Raw genomic sequence first — 18532 nt, 5'->3', positions numbered from 1 at the left:
CATACATCAGTGAATTAATGCACTTTCTTCACTTGGGGGTAATGCTCTGCCAACCACTTAATTGTTTGTTTCTGGACGGCATTTACAAATCCTACATCATGTTTTGTATCATCACTTACAAAGCAGTGGTTCACTATTACCAATTTACCTTCTTTGTTTACCACATAAACACACAGGGGATGAGTTGTAAAGCTGCTTCTTGTCCAGTGGTAACTCTGAATTTCATTCTGAATTATGAAAATGTGTAGTTTTCAGGAAAGTCTACTAACAGAATTGCTTTTTCCAGGGTTAGATTTTCTTTAAATTTTTTTCAGTGACTTTGACTGACACTTAGATATAAATGTGTGGTTTAAATGCCTGTAATTTTGTTACCAACAAGTCCATGTATTCCCCAACAGTTGTAGACTGCTTTACCAGTTCTGCCCGGTGATCTGTGTAAATTTAGATAGACCAATTTTAATGTTTGGATTTTCCCATTTAAAACAAGAGTACAGTTCTCCTAACTCGGTAAGGATGAGTCTTTTTTGCGTATACACATTCTTTTGAGTCCTAACTTTTTTTGCTCCTGGTAACATTAGAGTATAATCATCATTTTGGTAGAAATCAATGACAATCCTTACCACTTCATTAGCAATAACTTCCTCCTTTACGGTTTAGGAATTGAAAAATACCCATTTTTGTTTTCAGTTTCCTTGCTTGTCGAACCACATACTCACTAACATTGAATCATGACATTGTTTCCTTCTGACCAACAGGGTGGAGCTAAAGTTAAAATTTGAATTTTTTTCTGGTACTCTTACCCTATGCACTTTTTCTTTCATTAACAATATCATGGCATCATAACCTTTTGCTTTCTTAACAATTTCAAAATCAAATTTTTCTTCTCTATGGTCAGAACCTTCAATACTGAAATTTAATGCTCGGCACACTTTTCTTTCCAAAACATGCTTCACCTTTTCTAGCTTCTTTTTGCCATATGAAGCCTTGCTGTGATTTGGAATGGAGTGAAGTTTTAAGGGAGAGCACCCCAAATCGTGTAAAGTTTTATTTGCATTTTCAATACTTTGACTTTTTAGTACTGATTTGTGAAATGTCGCCTCCGGTCATCTGCATCACTTTCATTTCTATCACTGATGTCAGTTTTTTGGTCACAAATCTTATGACTTGCTGGGCACAGTTTTTGGCCTGGTTTTACATAGATTCTTTTAGCACCTAATGTTTTAGACACACACACACACACACACACACACACACACACACACACACACACACACACAGAGACTGACCTCAAAGATATTTCAACTGTTTTTTTTTTTTTTTTTTTTTTTTTTTTTTTTTTTTTTTTTTTTTTTTTTAGGGATCACAAGAAGTTCTTTGATGACTTTCAGAAACCTGTAAGTAATAGTATCTGTGTTGTCCACATGTAGTAGCACTTTCTTGGTCGTGTGGAAAGCTTATATTGGATAGCAATATCAAACCTTGTTGGTGTTCAGTCAGATCTCTCTAGAGTTTTTACTTAGGTATAGGTTGCAAATGACTTGGTATTTTAGTAACTTTCCAACAGCGCATGAATTCACATTTTCCATTGCAATTAACAGAGCACTAATTCACTTAAAACATACTTTATACAAATGGAATGACAGGACCACATCACAAACAGATATGACCTGTCTCTGAGAAAGACAATGAGTAACTGAGACCAAATAGATTAACTGTTGCATGCCAGTTACTCAACAATGAATTTCAGCAATTGTTGGATTGTTTCCATGCCTATAAAGGTTGCAAACAAGCTACTGCTGTTTAAGAACACTTTTTTTTATCTCTGTGATCAAGTGATTGGCTGAACACACAAATCGTATATTTTACAGTCTTAAAAAAATTACTGAGTTAGTCAAATGAAAGTAAATAAATTTTCACACTTAAAGGTAATTTGGCCGTCTAGAATGAATTATACTTAAATATGCTAATTTGATACCCTTGCATCTGAGGCAGTGCGACAGTGAGTCAATGAACTTATTTAAAATGACCATTTTCCTTCGCAGCAAAAAGTATTTTGATTTCAGGTGTCCAGCACATTTTTCCACATCCTCGCAATTTTTCTGAAACCAAAAATTGACATATGTTAATATTTTTTAAAAATTTTCTTTGTAACTCTACTGCTTCAATAACTGGATATCTGTTAACTGTATGGGTTACTAAAGTTCCGGAAAAAATTCCAAATAAAAAGTTTCATAAACACCGAGTTACGGGCATTTATGTAGATTAGTACCATTTTGCATTGTTCTTGCAGAGCCCAGTTATCAGAATATCACTACATTTAAAATTCGATTTAAAATAAAGTTTTAATATGAAACCAAAAAGATTCCGCAGAAGTTCATATGTTATAAGTATAAGCAAACATGCAAAGTTTTGTGAAAATCTGAGATAGTGTTACAAATCCTTGAATTATTCCATGTTTTGACATGGAATGACCCATCTGTTTGGTCAGCTGCTTATAAGTAGCAGATAAACAGCAAACACAAATACATTACTTGCCAAGTTATTACAACTGACAACTTAAAAACAACCAATATACTGTACACACTGTTTTATCTTTCAGTTATTTATTGAGCTATCCATGATAAAAACTAATGCTCTAAGTTGAATATTTTGTGGAATCATCTATAGGTGGAGGTGAAGAATGGAGCGAATGACTGGGAATGTGTGTTAAATAAAGTAGAGAATAAACAAAGATGACAAAGCGTAGAAACATACTGTGACTTTTGTGTTATCTTGATCATGTAGGAAGCATTCCAGTACTGTCTATAAAGTTGCTGAATATAATGGCAGCTTTTGCAGTTGGTGGTTCCTTTTCTGAAGCAGTTAGTACTTTCAATGAAAGGGTATTGATCATAAATTATAGTTTTAGTGAATCCAAGTCTACTGCATCCTATGTTGCAATTTTATGAAATTATTGAAACACGTTTTCATGTGTCTGTGCTAGTATCATCCACAGTGATACTTGTGGCCGTGTTAATCAATTAAAGAGACAAAGGTACAGTGAACCTCACTTAACGAGGACCTTCCATAACACGCAGTTCGCATAACAAGCAAAACAAATTGTAAAAAAAATGACTCGACGAGCAATGTTTCGCATAACGAGTGACGATTTAGTGTGATGGTGGGAAAATGTTCAACAATATGAAAACCTTTCATTCCTGGCTGCGGCATATGAACCATACAAACAATGTCTTTAGTACGTACTGCAGTCTGGGTTAAGCAGAAAGAGCTACCGTCTTAGTGCAGCTTGTGTTCACACAGTGTTTTTTGTGTGCAAGTTTTAATAACCTTCGTAGAAATGTCCCTGAAGAGAAAGCCGCAAGAAGATGACTATAAGAGAAAGAAATAGACATTAGAAAAGAAATGTAAAATAGTTGAAAAACGGAAACGTTGTGTGAGCATTGCTGATTTAGCACTCACATACAGTCGTTCTATATCAACTATTTGCATTATCCTCAAGAGCAAGGATAAGATTAAGGACATAGATGCTTCAAAGGGAGTGACAAGAGTATCCAAACAATGGTTTCGTTTTTCTGGACGATGTCAAAAGGTTGCTCCTTGTATGGGTAAATGAAAAGCAATAGCAAGGCAAAACTATTAATGAGAACATCATTTTTGAGAAGGTGAGAATGATTTTGTCTACCTTGTTAAGAAGATGCTCTGATCATCAGTGGCTAAAGTAATGTTTAATGGAAGCCATAGGTGGTTCAGAAGCTTAAGAGAACAATTGGCATCCAGTGTTGGGAGGCACGGCAAAGCAGTCAGCTCCGTCACAAAGGCAACAGAGAATTTCATCAGCAACTTCAAGATGCTTGTACATTCTGAGAGTTATATGCTGCAACAGGCTTTAAATTGTGACGAGGTGGGTCTATTCTGGAAAAAGGTGCCGAAGCATACCTTTACAACAGCAGAGGAGAATGTATTGCCTGGTCACAAGCCAATGAAAGATAGTCTCACACTGGTATTCTGTGCCAATGTAAGCGGCAATTTGAAAACTAAACCTTTGCTTGTTTGCCATTCAGAAACTCCACAAGTCTTAGAGAATTGTGAAGTCCAGAAGAGGAGGTTAACTGTGATGTGGAGGTCCAACAACAAGGCTTGGGTGACTCGTGATCTTTTTTACGATTGGATCGATGAAGTATTTAGTCCTTTGGATAATGCTCATGCCCATTCTCCAGGCCTAAAAGACCAACCCCTTGAAGAATTTCAATTCCTCAAGATCCAATTTCTGCCTCACAACACCACTCCGTTACTCCAGTCTATAGACCAGCAGATTATTTCTAACTTTAAGAAGCTCTACACTAAAGCACTTTTTGAGCATTGCTCTGAGTTGACTGAAGCTACAATTGCACTCTGAGAGTTTTATAAATATCAGTTCAACATTGTTGCCTGTGTCAGGATGCTTGAAATGGTGTGGGAAGGGGTTACCAAGAAAACTTCTGCTTGGAAGAAGCTTTGGCCGTAGTGCATTGTCGACTGTGACTGAGGCATTTGAGTCAATACCTGTGGAGCCTGTAGTCAGAGACTGTGTCTTCGGCCAAGGACCTGGGACTAGAAGTTGATAACTATGATGATGAGCTTGTGGAAGATCATAGCCAAGAAATGACCACCAAAGAGCTTATGTATTTGCAGTGTGTTTCATAGTAGGAAGTTGTAGAAGGAAATTCTTTGGAGGAGGAGGAGGAGGCGGTGAAAGCAAAGCAGCAATCTTCTGGTGCAATAAGAGAAATGCTGAAAGCATGGGAATAGGTTGCATCGTGCACTGAAAATCGTCACCCTCAATAAAGCAGTGGCTATGCATGCTACAAATTTGACAATAATGCTGTGTCGCATTTTCGTCAAGTGTTGAAGTGTCGGCAGAAACAAATGACTATAGTTAGCTTCCTATTAAAAAAGAATTAGCTATGTATCATGAATAATGAAGTACATAATACTGTATGAATAATTTTATTTGAATAAATGACATGAATAAGAGATAAAGCCTTAGTACTTTTTCTGCGTGGAATGGATTACATTAATTTATATGGGATAAATTGTTTTGCTTAACAAGTGTTATGCACTAAGAGCAAGATTCTGGAACAAATTATGCTCACTATGTGAGGTTTCACTGTATTGACATTTTACAGACATGAATTAAGGCTTTCGTGAAGAATTATTTAGTTTTGTATTACTGTATGTACCATTTATAATTTTTGCCAGTAAGTTGTATTCATCATCTTCTCTGTGCTCACAGAATAAGGGATTAATGAAATCATAGTTCAGTCTGTTTAACTCTCACCAATCAGCCAACGTTCCCAAAATGCTGGCTGAAAAGTCATTGTTTGAAACCCAGATAAACAAATCATTTATTTATGTCTTTGTTATGTGCTTGTATTCCTTTTGTGACAGAATTCAACATAATTTCCATTTGTGTTGATTATCCAAATGGCTCCCTCCTCTATAATTTCTAAGCTCAACATGACACAATGATGATGTCATTGCCTGGTAAACTCTTTGCTTAGCTGTGCTATGGACAGAAAGTTAATCATCTGACAGAAGATTAGTCAGCCCATCCCCCCCCCCCCCCCCCCCCCCATAAAAGAGCACAGTGGTTACTTTGCAGTGATGTAGATGGTGCAGAAGTGGTACTAAATTATTGTTGACCCGGTGGTGGTGGTGGTGGTGGTGGTGGTGGTGAAGTCATGGGGGTAAAGTGATGTTTATGTGCAGCTTGTGTATATGTGAGTCAGTTGTATGAAGCAAGCATAGTAAGGTGGATGGGTGTGAAGAAGTGACAGAACAGCAGGAAGGAGGTAGTGTGTGGACGTGCCCATCACCACACTGAGTGAAGTTGCCCAAATTGTTTGTTTGTCATTGCTGGCGGTCCAACGTGTTTGCATGGAATTGTTTACCAATCACAGCCATGTAACATGTCTTAAGAACTGTAGCTATAAAAGTGTGTCTGGCAGGAACAGGAGATGAGACCCATGTCTTGTCAGTGAGAAGTTTCACACCTATTGGGAATTGCTGGTGTCAGCGAATGAAAGTCCACCTCGTCTAGTTAGTGAGCAAAGATTGTGAAGGGAGTTACATGTAATTTGGAAATCTGTAGCTCTCAAAAGTCCATTGCCCATGTGGCATATCAAGCTGTATCTGGTCTAAATACAGAAGAGTACAGCAGCCGGCTGGAGGTGTGTATTGTACTCCAACAGATCAAAATTTTGTATCTTTTCAAATGATGAAAGGCAGCGAATGCACTGATATGCCAGTGAGGTGTTTAAACTGCAATGGTATAGTTCAGGGCAGAGGTGGCTCTGTGATGTTCTGGGATGTTTTTCATACTGTGATGTGGACCCACTTATTCAGATCATCATGAGCATTGGGTATTTATTTCAACATTATTGGTGACCAAGTGTTGCTTTTTTCATCACAATGAATATGGTGTTGCACACTGTCTTCAGAGATGACGTCGGCATTGTTGACTAGGCATGCGTACATTCTGGGTTTGATGGACATTGAGGCACTATGTCACAACTAACTCGGTCTGCAAAATCACATGATCTTAATCTCACCTGGGATAGCAGGTGGAACATAACAATCAACATCCCTGCAGTTTGGTAGCTCTGTGGAAGGCTATTAAAATGGTTCCCAATGGGGCACAGGCAACTACGAATATCCTTCAGCTTGTCCGGGCTGGCACAGGTACTACAGGCTACCCATAAAGTAGCCCTGTTGCGTACATTCTGTGCATACCTTCTTGGTAACCCCTGTCCATGAGTGCTTGGTTAGGGTAATATGATGGTATTGACTCTGACAGTACTGCATGATCGCTACACAACAGCTGTTTGGCTACTGCTATCTGCGGGTGCCTCAATGTCCACGGGCAGGTACTGGAGCTGCAACAGCCTGCTCTATGGGATCTATTTGTCAATGAGTAGCTTCAGCTTGATTCAGCATAGCTGAAGAAACTTGTGGACACTCTTCCACACCAAACTGAGGCCATTATCAATGCTAGAGGTATTAGTCTGATGTCTTTATGGTGGTGATAAGTTTTTTGTCCAGTGTACATATTTTAGTAGGCATGACATGTCATCAGATACATTTAAAATTTGTGGCTTGTAATTGGATTAGAGGTCATCAATAAATTTTCCATCCAATATTGACACTCGCTATACATTTGTCATTAGGGAGGCCATAGGCAGGAACTAAAACATTAAAAATTAAATGGAAAGTGTGTTGTTTATTGTCAGTATTTACAAAAGTAAAAATTTTTCATATAATACCTCTATGAAATTTGTGATGCAATACTTGTGCCAGTTTCTTTTCTAATGAAAGATGTTTTTCATAAAGTCAGAGGACAGCAAACTGTCTGCAATAGATACCATATATACAGAAATGCTTTGGTCCAACCTAGCATTTATAGTAATATTGGTTAGTAATTGTTCTTCCAAATTATCTTCTGTGAAAAAGCTGCAAAAACTGTGCTGCTTAAATTTTGGAAATTTGATCTATCTGATTGTGTTTAACCATTCTGTTTTCATCTCAAAATCTGTATGACCAGCTGTTGAGTCTTAGATTGGCTCAGACTATTATATTTGGTAGATGGATATGTGTGAAATAATATGAAGAGTGTGTCTTTTGCATTATTATAAGATCTGAGACTGTCTTGCATGTTAAGATTTGTATGGAGTGTGTGTGTGTAATTCCCAAATAACTCTCTCCTTTCAGGGTCATGGGCAGTATGATGAGCTGTCAGATGAGAAGGAATTTTTTAATGCAACCAAGAAATCAAAAAATGTTGTTTGTCATTTTTTTAAAAGTGAAATGTTCCTTTGTAAAGTGATTGACTACCATATGAGGGTACTGTGCAAGCGACACCTCGAAGCAAAATTCTGCAAAATTGATGCTGCAAGGTGCAAGTTTCTTATTGGTAAGTAACTTCTTGAAATGACATCTTCAAAATCTGGCAGCAGGTTTATTGTAAATGCTGTTGCAGAAATCACTAGTAAAAATATGTAAGTTGTGAATGCAATGCACTTTACCATTTAATGGCTGTGTTTTTAACTGCACTACCTTAGATAGTAGTCCAAACAGTAAATTTTCATGAACCCATCTTAAGGCTGGTAATCGTAGTTCTGTGGTTACCCGTATTGGTTAGTTTACCACACTCATCCCACTTAAATCCTAAAGAACATTCCCCTATCTGATTCACTGTTTACATGCAGTGCTGCTTGAATTTTATTATTTCTATCTCTCTTGTGTAAGCAAACAGATACGACACAATAAATAAAACCAGTGATGAATTTTGTGACGCATTCCGAAATCGCGTGTGTCAGAAACCCAAAACCCATAGTGTTTCATTATGCACCCACATGTATTTGTCATTATGATACTGGTACACAGTGGCTATTAAAACTGAGATATTGTGAGAGTTGACTGTGGAATATACCGGGTGATCAAAAAGTCAGTATAAATTTGAAAACTGAATAAATCACGTAATAATGTAGATAGGGAGGTACAAATTGACACACATGCTTGGAATGACATGGGGTTTTATTAGGGCAAAAAAAAAAAAAAAAAATGTTCAAAAAAATGTCCGACAGATGGCACTTCATCTAATCAGAATAGCAATAATTAGCATAACAAAATAAGACAAAGCAAAGATGATGTTCTTTACAGGAAATGCTCAATATGTCCACCATCATTCCTCAACAATAGCTGTAGTTGAGGAATAATGTTGTGAACAGCACTATAAAGCATGTCCGGAGTTATGGTAAGGCATTGGCGTCTTATGTTGTCTTTCAGCATCCCTAGAGATGTCGGTCGATAATGATACACTTGTAACTTCAGGTAACCCCAAAGCCAATAATTGCACGGACTGAGGTCTGGGGACCTGGGAGGCCAAGCACGATGAAAGTGGTGGCTGAACATAGGATCATCACCAAACGACTCTCGAAAGAGCTTTTTCATGTGTCTAGCAATATGGGGTGGAGCGCCATCCTGCATAAACATCATACGTTCCAGCAGGTGTTTATCATTGAGGCTTGGGATGATGCCATTCTGTAACATATCGCCGTTCCTCTCAGCCGACACAGTAGCACTGACGTTTTGCTGTCCAGCGCCATCTATCGGACATTTTGTGAACTTCGTTTTTTATTTTTTTGTTCTAATTAAACCCCATGTCATTCCAAGCATGTGTGTCAATTTTTACCTCTCTATCTACATTATTCTGTGATGTATTAAGTTTTAAAATTTATACTGACTTTTTGATCACCCAGTATACAGGGTGTTACAAAAAGGTACGGCCAAAATTTCAGGAAACATTCCTCAAACACAAAGAAAGAAAATATGTTATGCGGACATGTGTCCGGAAACACTTACTTTCCATGTTAGAGCTCATTTTATTACTTCTCTTCAAATGATATTAATCATTGAATGGAAACACACAGCAACAGAACGTACCAGCGTGACTTCAAACACTTTGTTACAGGAAATGTTCAAAATGTCCTCTGTTAGCGAGGATACATGCATCCACTGTCCATCGCATGGAATCCCTGGAGAATGGCGTATTGTATCACAGCCGTCCACAATACGAGCACGAAGAGTCTCTACATTTGGTACCAGGGTTTCGTAGACAAGAGCTTTCAAATGCCCCCATAAATGAATGTCAAGAGGGTTGAGGTCAGAAGAGCGTGGAGGCCATGGAATTGGTCCGCCTCTACCAATCCATCGGTCACCGAATCTGTTGTTGAGAAGCGTACGAACACTAGACTGAAATGTGCAGGAGCTCTATCGTGCATGAACCACATGTTGTCGTACTTGTAGAGGCACATGTTCTAGCAGCACAGGTAGAGTATCCCATATGAAATCATGATAACGTGATCCATTGAGCTTAGGTGGAAGAACATGGGGCCCAATCAAGACATCACCAACAATGCCTGCCCAAACGTTCACAGAAAATCTGTGTTGATGACATGATTGCACAATTGCCTGCAGATGCTAGTCAGCCCACACATGTTGATTGTGAAAATTTACAATTTGATCATGTTGGAATGAAGCCTCATCCGTAAAGAGAACATTTGCACTGAAATGAGGATTGACACATTGTTGGATGAACCATTCGCAGAAGTGTACCCGTGGAGGCCAATCAGCTGCTGATAGTACCTGCACACGCTGTACGTGGTACGGAAACAACTGGTTCTCCCATAGCACTCTCCATACAGTGACGTGGTCAACATTACCTTGTACAGCAGCAACTTCTCTGATGCTGACATTAGGGTTATCATCAACTGCACGAAGAATTGCCTCATCCATTGCAGGTGTCCTCGTCGTTCTAGGTCTTCCACAGTTGTGAGTCATAGGCTGGAATGTTCCGTGCTCCCTAAGACGCCGATCAATTGCTTCGAACGTCTTCCTGTCGGGACACTTTCGTTCTGGAAATTTGTCTCGATACAAACGTACCGCGCCACGGCTATTGCCCGTGCTAATCCATACATCAAATGGGCATCTGCCAACTCCGCATTCGTAAACATTGCACTGACTGCAAAACCACATTCGTGATGAACACTAACCTGTTGATGCTACGTACTGATGTGCTTGATGCTAGTACTGTAGAGCAATGAGTTGCATGTCAACACAAGCACCGAAGTCAACATTACCTTCCTCCAATTGGGCCAACTGGTGGTGAATCGAGGAAGTACAGTACATACTGATGAAACTAAAATGAGCTCTAACATGGAAATTAATCGTTTCCGGGCACATGTCCACATAACATCTTTTCTTTATTTGTGTGTGAGGAATGTTTCCTGAAAGTTTGGCCGTACCTTTTTGTAACACCCTGTATAATTTTTTTTGACTGGACAGTTAATTTGCAGGGATTATTGGAAAAATCGTAATGATTGCGTATAATAAAACATGATACTCTATGTAACTTGCAATTGGTTTACAGTTTGAAACACAACAAAGCCTTGTATTTGTCACCAGTAAGTCAGATAATACACCAGTAATTCATTTTCATCTTCTTTGAGCTGCACGAGAAAGGAAACTAGCTTGCTTGACCATTTGGACATCATACATGGTGTGCAGATCACTTAACTTTTCTATCAGATTGAAGAAGACATTATTACTTTCCTTCACTTTTCAGAATTTACACTTAACTTTATTCCTCGGTTATTTTTTTTGGGGAGGGGGATATATATATATATAGCCCCTGTTTTACTCTTTGTTGGTAGTAAGAGGCATCCATTAGGAAATTATTTTACTGTATAATTAGAAATTTGGTGTGAAGTATTTCTCTTTTATAAATTTATTACTATAAATTCATACAGTCTCTGCAAGGTTATTCGTAATGGGGGATGGAATATAGATCGTGGCAATAGTTGCAGAGGTTCGAATTGGCGAAACTCTTGTAGTTTTGACTGTTGTATTTGGAGCAAGGTTGTGAAATTAAATAAAAAGATTGACTCAAAATGTAGCCTGCCCATACAAAAAGTTTTGAGTGTTCAGAAATATTATCTTCTTTCAATTTCTTCTGGCATCACACTAAAATAATGCATTGTGTGTAGCTTCCATCACTGATACACCATTTTGTTGCACTTCACACTGGGTTTGTCTATTTTAATGCTTCCAATTAGCACAAAATTCTGTACACAGTTACTCATTCACTTTAATCGATCCTTGACCCATACTCTCTTCTCAAAACCTTTAGTCATCAGAATAACTTAACAGAATACTCAGCGCGTGCCCGTCACTTGTCAACAGTTGGAAAGAACAACAATATGGCTTGTCAAACTTTGTTTGTTTTACTCAATGAGGTTAATTAGTGGAAAATTCTCCTTCGGAAAAGCTGTTAGTTTACAAATACAATTTCAGATTTACAATAACATTTGGTTAACATGCAATATTTTCTTTTTACTGTTTGATAGTGAGATTTACAGAAGTTATTGTAACAGTGTATATCACAGACTTTACATCAAATTACAAAATATGCATATTACTCATTCTTGCATGTAGACAAAAAGTCCTGTTATAAGGTGTAAATCATTTATACCACTTGTGATCTGTGGGAGATGCCTAAGCTTCTTGTCTACATTCTGGACACCAGTGGCACACACAGGAGCAGCTGTTGCTGATTACACAGCAACTGTAGTGCAACCAAAGACCAAAGTTTTGCCCACAATGTCAGCTAGGATCATAGGGAAGCCATTGGTAGAAACTACTCTGATTTGAACAAGGACACTACTCTACAGATATCTTAGTGCGATGAAGTATAGCCTGTAATGACTATATCTCTGTTGTTTCTTCAGGGCACCGTGAATAGTGCAGGATGTATTCACATCATAATGCAGTCCATTATCTTGGTTTTGATACAGTACCAGGAAAGTTAATTCATCCAGAAGGATGATGGCTGTTGACTTACTCCTTGCTTTGTCAAAGATGTTGATCTACTGACCATCACAATCATGTAGGATGGCATCTGATCAAGCCTGCATTACATGCATCATTTCTTTTCTTGAGTGCTTGGGAACTGAATTGGAAGTGAGATTGAGACACTAAATTACTAAAATTGTCATGAACGGTGTGTGTGTGTGTGTGTGTGTGTGTGTGTGTGTGTGTGTGTGTGTGTGTGAACGAGTAATTATACACATATACAGTGTATATTTATATGTATATAGAACACACAAATTTAACTACTGTGTTACCATTAATTTGGAACGTTCAAATTTCATTTGATGCTAGTGTAATAGACATTCTTGTTGCTGTAAGTATTCCATGATTTTCTAACAAAGTTGCTTTAATTTTACAGAAAGACTTAATATGAAGTCTTTTCCAACTATCTTGTGTGTAGTGGAAAGTCAGGTGAGGAGCCGTGTCGTCAACTTTCAGGAGATGAGGCAATGCGAAGACCATTGTACCAACACTCTGGAGTGGCACATTGCTAAGTCAGGTGTATTGCTATATAGTGGTGACCTTAATACACCTCCAGAAACGAGTCACTCAAAAAAGAAACTGAAAGCTGTTCATGGTATCAGAGGCGGAAGTGATGATGATTCAGAAGATTCAGACTATTAGTCTGAAGAACTTTGACAAATAATGTTGAAGAAATAACAAATTAACTGCAGACTTACTGATTACTACTGATTATTACTGATTACATTATTATACCATGTAAGATTTTTATAATAAATCATTAAAATGTTGGTCAATTTGTGTAACTAATTTCTCACTGTCAGTTCCTTTAGTTGGATGAGAATTAGTGGGAATGACACTCAGAAATATTTATCCTAAACTGTGTGTGTACATTTTATTGCAATCAACAATCATGAAATTTGTTGAGTGAAAGGAAATCAGTTTTTCCATGATTACAATTTGCAGCTACTCTAGTGTGACACTAGGGACACAAGTGTTAACTCAATTTTCATTTTAGATGGCACTGATAGGTGGTAAAGGATGTAGTTTGAAGAGAGTAAAGTTCCCATAAATATTTTATTCCAACGAAAGCACTGACTACTGCCCCATCCTTCTGTTAATGAGTAGATTAATGTGGCGGTTATGTCTGCTTATATTTAGAATTTAGTTTTCTCCTGCACTTTAGAGAATTGCAATTTGTTTCATCATGACATGCAGAAGTGTTGAACATCTTGTATGCTCTGAACTTTACAATTGATATACACAAATCTTTGCATCAGTTGATTTTTCAGAACTTATTTTTTAACACATTATATTGTAACAACATATTTGGGCTTTATTCTGTTGAGATTATTTATGTACCCATAGTTTTTACTAATACTGAATCTAGGATTTGGTTATCGTTCTAGTATTTGGGTGTTTTAATGACCGAAGTTCTTGCCAACCAGACTCTTCCCTTTGATCATTCGATGTTTTATAGTTGGGTTTTAACAATTTCAGTTGTATAACAGATGTCTGAGATGGGTTCAGGAAATCGCTACCAGGTTGAGAAAAGTGTATGGTACACACAAATTAAATGTAGCAGTGTACTAAGAAAGAAATGGTCATTATTCGTTTATGACAGGTTGTATAAACCTGTTGATCTTACATAAACACAAAAATGAACTGGGATAAAGCAGAATTCTGAAATCTGCATTGTATAAACATTAATCTTGGATTATTTCCCCATTAACTAGAATCAACTTTGTTGCTTGACGCTTTCCCATTGGACATAGTTGTAAATATGTTTCTCTGGCTGGATGTCAAATGCACTCATGAAATTTCCACAATATTTTATTGGCACAACTGACTGACATCTTCAGGGTGTGGCAAACACACTGATGAGGCTGTGACCAAAGTCTCCTATTTATGCCAGCCTAAGAAGAAACTACGAAGGCATGAATGTGCCAGATTCATCGACCAATAGTACAGACATCATGATCGGTAGCGAGAGAGAAAGCTACTGCACCTATCGGATGATGAACCAACAGCTTTGATGCATGTGCAAAGGCTGTCAATCGTCCTGAGTGCTGCCATTGGCTACCCCAGTGCCCTCTGTTGGTAGCTGCTTGCCAATATATGTGTCCACGCTGGTGTGTGCCCATCCTTTCCGATGTCATCCGAATATCTGTCATCCCCACAGTGTCATCCACTTTAACACTTGTAATATGGCCATTGCTGGATCCTGTGCTGTGCCCATATTCAGCTGATTGGTTGAGCTGTGAATTTCCTCTGCTTCTTTAATAATAGTAATAATACTGCTGCTGCTGCTGCTGCTGCTGGTGGTGGTGGTGGTGGTGGTGGTGGTGGTGGTACAAAGATGTTGAGAAAATGTTTGTGTTTTTGTAGTCCATACTGTGTCTTGAACTGAAACATGCTCAGCCAGCGCAATCCTGAACTGAAACATGCTCAGCCAGTGCAGATTTTAGCTGGTGTGTGTGTGTGTGTGTGTGTGTGTGTGTGGGGGGGGGGGGGGTGGTTAGCCCCTGCTACAGGAGTCTGATAGATACCAACCCTTCTTAAATCAACATTGTCTTTCACTGAACCTAAAAGAGCTCATAGTTTCATTGGCATATGGAAGATCCATTTAACTTTGTTTCTTGAGTAATCTTCATGCTGACGTACAACAAGATGACCATTCCTCTTTATTCTTCTTTCTTACAGCTCCTTGTTTTGTGTAACAGATGTTGAGTGTAAGGTATGGCGAATATCCCGTTTAGAATATCCATTCTGTAAAAATATATGGAGGTGGTGTAGCTAATCAGATCAACTGTCTGAATCTGGTAAGACTCGTGCTCTGTGGGCCAGTTTCCAAAGTACGCCACTTAATTGTGAAGGACGGTGACAGCTGATGGCCTGTAAGTATATGGCTGTGTGTGTTGGTTTATGTACACTTGACTGAAGGTGCCTTTTCTTACCGAGCAAGGAGGCACTGTGGTAGCTCACTGGGTTCACATTTCGAAGAACAACAGTTCAAACACGTGTCCAGCCATCCTGATATGTTTTCCATAATTACCTTAAATTGCTTTAGGCAAATGCTGGGATGGTTCCTTTGAAAGGGCACAGCGGATTGCCTTCCCGATCCTTCCCTAATTTGAGCTTGTACTCCATCTCTGATGACCTCGTTGTCAACAGGGCGTTAAACACTAATCCCCTCCTCCTTCCTCCTTTCTCCACATGAGATGAGCACTGTTTATACAATGACCAGTTCTTTGAACAGACTGTGTTGTAGTGGGTAGTTCTTTGTCACGTACTGTGGCAAGTCTTTTTATGGAAGGTTTTGAGGAGAGAGCGCACCAGTCATTGGAGGTGAAACCTACATGCTTTCGGTGTTTTGTGGATGACAATTTTGTAATCTGGCTCCACAGCATTGCATATGTATAATAGAATTCAGTTTTGCAGCACCCAAATTCTCTGCATTTGAACATAAAATTTATGTTGGAGAAAAATGGCAAACTTCTGTTGCTGGACGTGTTGGTGCGGAGAAGAGAGGATGGCAGTTTGGGTCACATTGTGTACTGCAAACCTACACACACAGAAATATGCTTGCAGGCCACGAGCTGCCACCATCATGCATGACAAAGTGACATGTTTAGGACGTTGGCCCGCAGAGCATGAGTCATATCAGATCCAGACAGCTTATGTGATGAGCTACTCCACCTCTGTACCATATTTTTATAGAACGGATATTCTGAATGGTAGATTCCCTGTGCCTTACACCTGGCGTGTATTAGATAAACTGAGGAGCTGGAAGAAAGTGAAGAACAAAGAGGAATGGTCATATTGCCCTACGTCAGTAGTGTTTCTTGGAAAATAGGAAGATTACTGAAGAAACATAAAGTGCGTCTTCCTTCCCCTAATGACGCCTGAGCTATTCTAGACTCACTGAAAGACTGTTTGATAAGGTCTGCGTAGTTGGAAGACATCATCCACAGTACAAACTTGTTGCGCTATGGAAGATAGATGTCAGATATCGACGACACAAACGTCTGGACCAGCTAGACAGATCGACAGTGGCCAAGCATTGTCTCAATACGGGTCACAATATGGACTCGTTAATGTCTTCGACTGGGCCTCTATTCTTAAAGAAGCAGTGGATATTCGCAGCCTGACCAGTCTGGTAAACAGGCATACAGGGTACCAACTTAGCACAGCAAAGGTTCCAATGCTGGCCATGTTAAAATACAGCAACCACAAAAAGGAACTGTTAGTCACATGGTGGATGATGCCGTGGTGGCAACATAGATATTTGGATGACAGTTGTGAGGATGGGCACATGCCAACACAGACATTTATATCAGCAGGCAACTCCCAAAAGAGGGTGCTGGGGTGGGTGACAGCAGTGCACAGTATGACTGACAGCCTTTGTACACGCATTAAAGGTGTTGGTTTATCATCCAACAGGTGGCATTGCTGTCCCTCTCGCTACAGATCAGGATGTCTGTGCTATTGGTCACCAAAACTGCTATGTTCATGCCTGCGTGGTTTCTTCTCAGGCTGCTTTTACAGGTGGCTTTGATCAGACTCGGCAGTGTGTTTGCCACACCTCAAGATGTCGGTCAGTTGCACCAATGAAATATTATAGAAATTTCATGATTTTAGGTGTTCTCGCCTGAGGACTGTATCTACAGAAACAACTTTGACTAGCAAAATCAACAAAATAGTCAGAAGTTCACAACTAAATGACAATATGAAAGAACTGATTTCATTTTGCGAAAATATGAGCTGAAATAAGTGATTAGTAAAGAAGCTGATAATACTATCACACTGAAGATCAAAATAATTTCTTTTGATCTGTAAGATTCGAATAAGGAAATTACAGTGGATGTAAGTAATGAGTGCAGGTAGTTGCTCACATACAGGGCGTATACAACCCGGGACAACCGGGAGATCCGTGAAAAACCCGGGAATTTTTTCATCCGGGAGAAAACCGGGAAAAACCCGGAAATTTTTTAGAATTTCGGGAATTTTTCACTGTTTTAGTTTTCAGCTAGATTTTTGTGATTCTGACTGGTAAGAACCAATACTTTAACAAAGGATATTACTGTATCCCGCTATTGCAGAATAATACTGCAGCAACAAAACATGAAAGAGAGAAAAAAAAAAGAAAATAAAACTTAAGTTGCAAAGTAAATGCGCCATATACAACAACAAAACACAGTGCTCATACAAGCGTCTGCCAACAGCAAAGTGTGTCAAAGGCTTTAGGAAGACTATGCAATGCTTTCTAACAACAAATTGCCTCCGATGACCGTGATGTGACAACTGTTCAAATTAGATTCATTTCAGCAGTGGCGGGTGGGCTCTTGCGCATGCGCAGTTGAGTTGTGTAAGAGTAGTACCTTCTTTCGCTTCTGGTTACAGAAGTATGGCTGGACACCACTACTTAACATTGCCCCGGTTGGGAAATACAGTAAATCTGGCGCCGATGCCCAGAACAGTCTGAGTTGTGGTGGGGAGATGGATCGTCTCCACATGATCTGTGTTTACTTTCAGTGATTTTGTTTTTCCTCTTAGTTTATTGCTCTCATGTTAAATGAGAACAAACGGATTTTTGTGGCCAGGAGTTATCGAATGAATTCAAATACGTTCGCATAGTTACGGAAGGCTAAAATATGTTATTAGTTTTAGATTTTATTTCCACCTTCCTGACAGTCAAGCATTAATCGCCTTGCAGAACAATGAAGTTATTTTTGTCGGTTTGCTAAAGAGATTTGGTTTTCATTAATCGTTTTTGTTTTATTTGAAACGAAGTGTTCTATTTCACACTATTGGCTAGTTTCAACTATTCGCTGCATTTCAAGTGCACATATGGCATTATGACATAACAAAGAACCAAACATGAGATAATACAGTACTGATACTCCAAGAAAATTTATGTACAAATCTGGACATATGAATGTGAATTTAAACCGAATTATGCATTTTAGTGTGGTTCATGAAATCCCGATGCTCTTGAAGTATCCTCTCATGTCTTGTTTCTTTTATCAGATAATGTATGATCTTTCAATGTTTTACTCGTACGAACATACGGGCTTCCTGCGTCATCATAGCTGCATAAGCGCGG

General features: G+C 38.8%; 1 protein-coding gene across 2 annotated transcripts in view; it reads left to right on the top strand.

The window, feature by feature from the left end:
- The window catches only part of LOC126248971 (uncharacterized), a 45489-nt gene extending 32266 nt beyond the window's left edge, over positions 1-13223 (top strand). For both annotated transcript variants that reach the window (XM_049950524.1, XM_049950523.1), the window contains exons 3-4: positions 7747-7948; positions 12824-13223. In XM_049950524.1, coding sequence (XP_049806481.1) covers positions 7747-7948; positions 12824-13089 — 468 coding nt within the window. In that variant the 3' untranslated portion in view covers positions 13090-13223. The remainder of the gene's footprint in view (positions 1-7746; positions 7949-12823) is intronic.
- Positions 13224-18532: the final 5309 nt, after the last annotated feature.

Source organism: Schistocerca nitens, chromosome 3 (assembly GCF_023898315.1).
Source record: "Schistocerca nitens isolate TAMUIC-IGC-003100 chromosome 3, iqSchNite1.1, whole genome shotgun sequence".
NCBI classification, from domain to species: Eukaryota; Metazoa; Arthropoda; class Insecta; order Orthoptera; family Acrididae; genus Schistocerca; species Schistocerca nitens.
The sequence above is the reverse complement of the archived record's forward strand: the minus strand, read 5'-3'. Positions and strand labels throughout refer to the sequence as shown.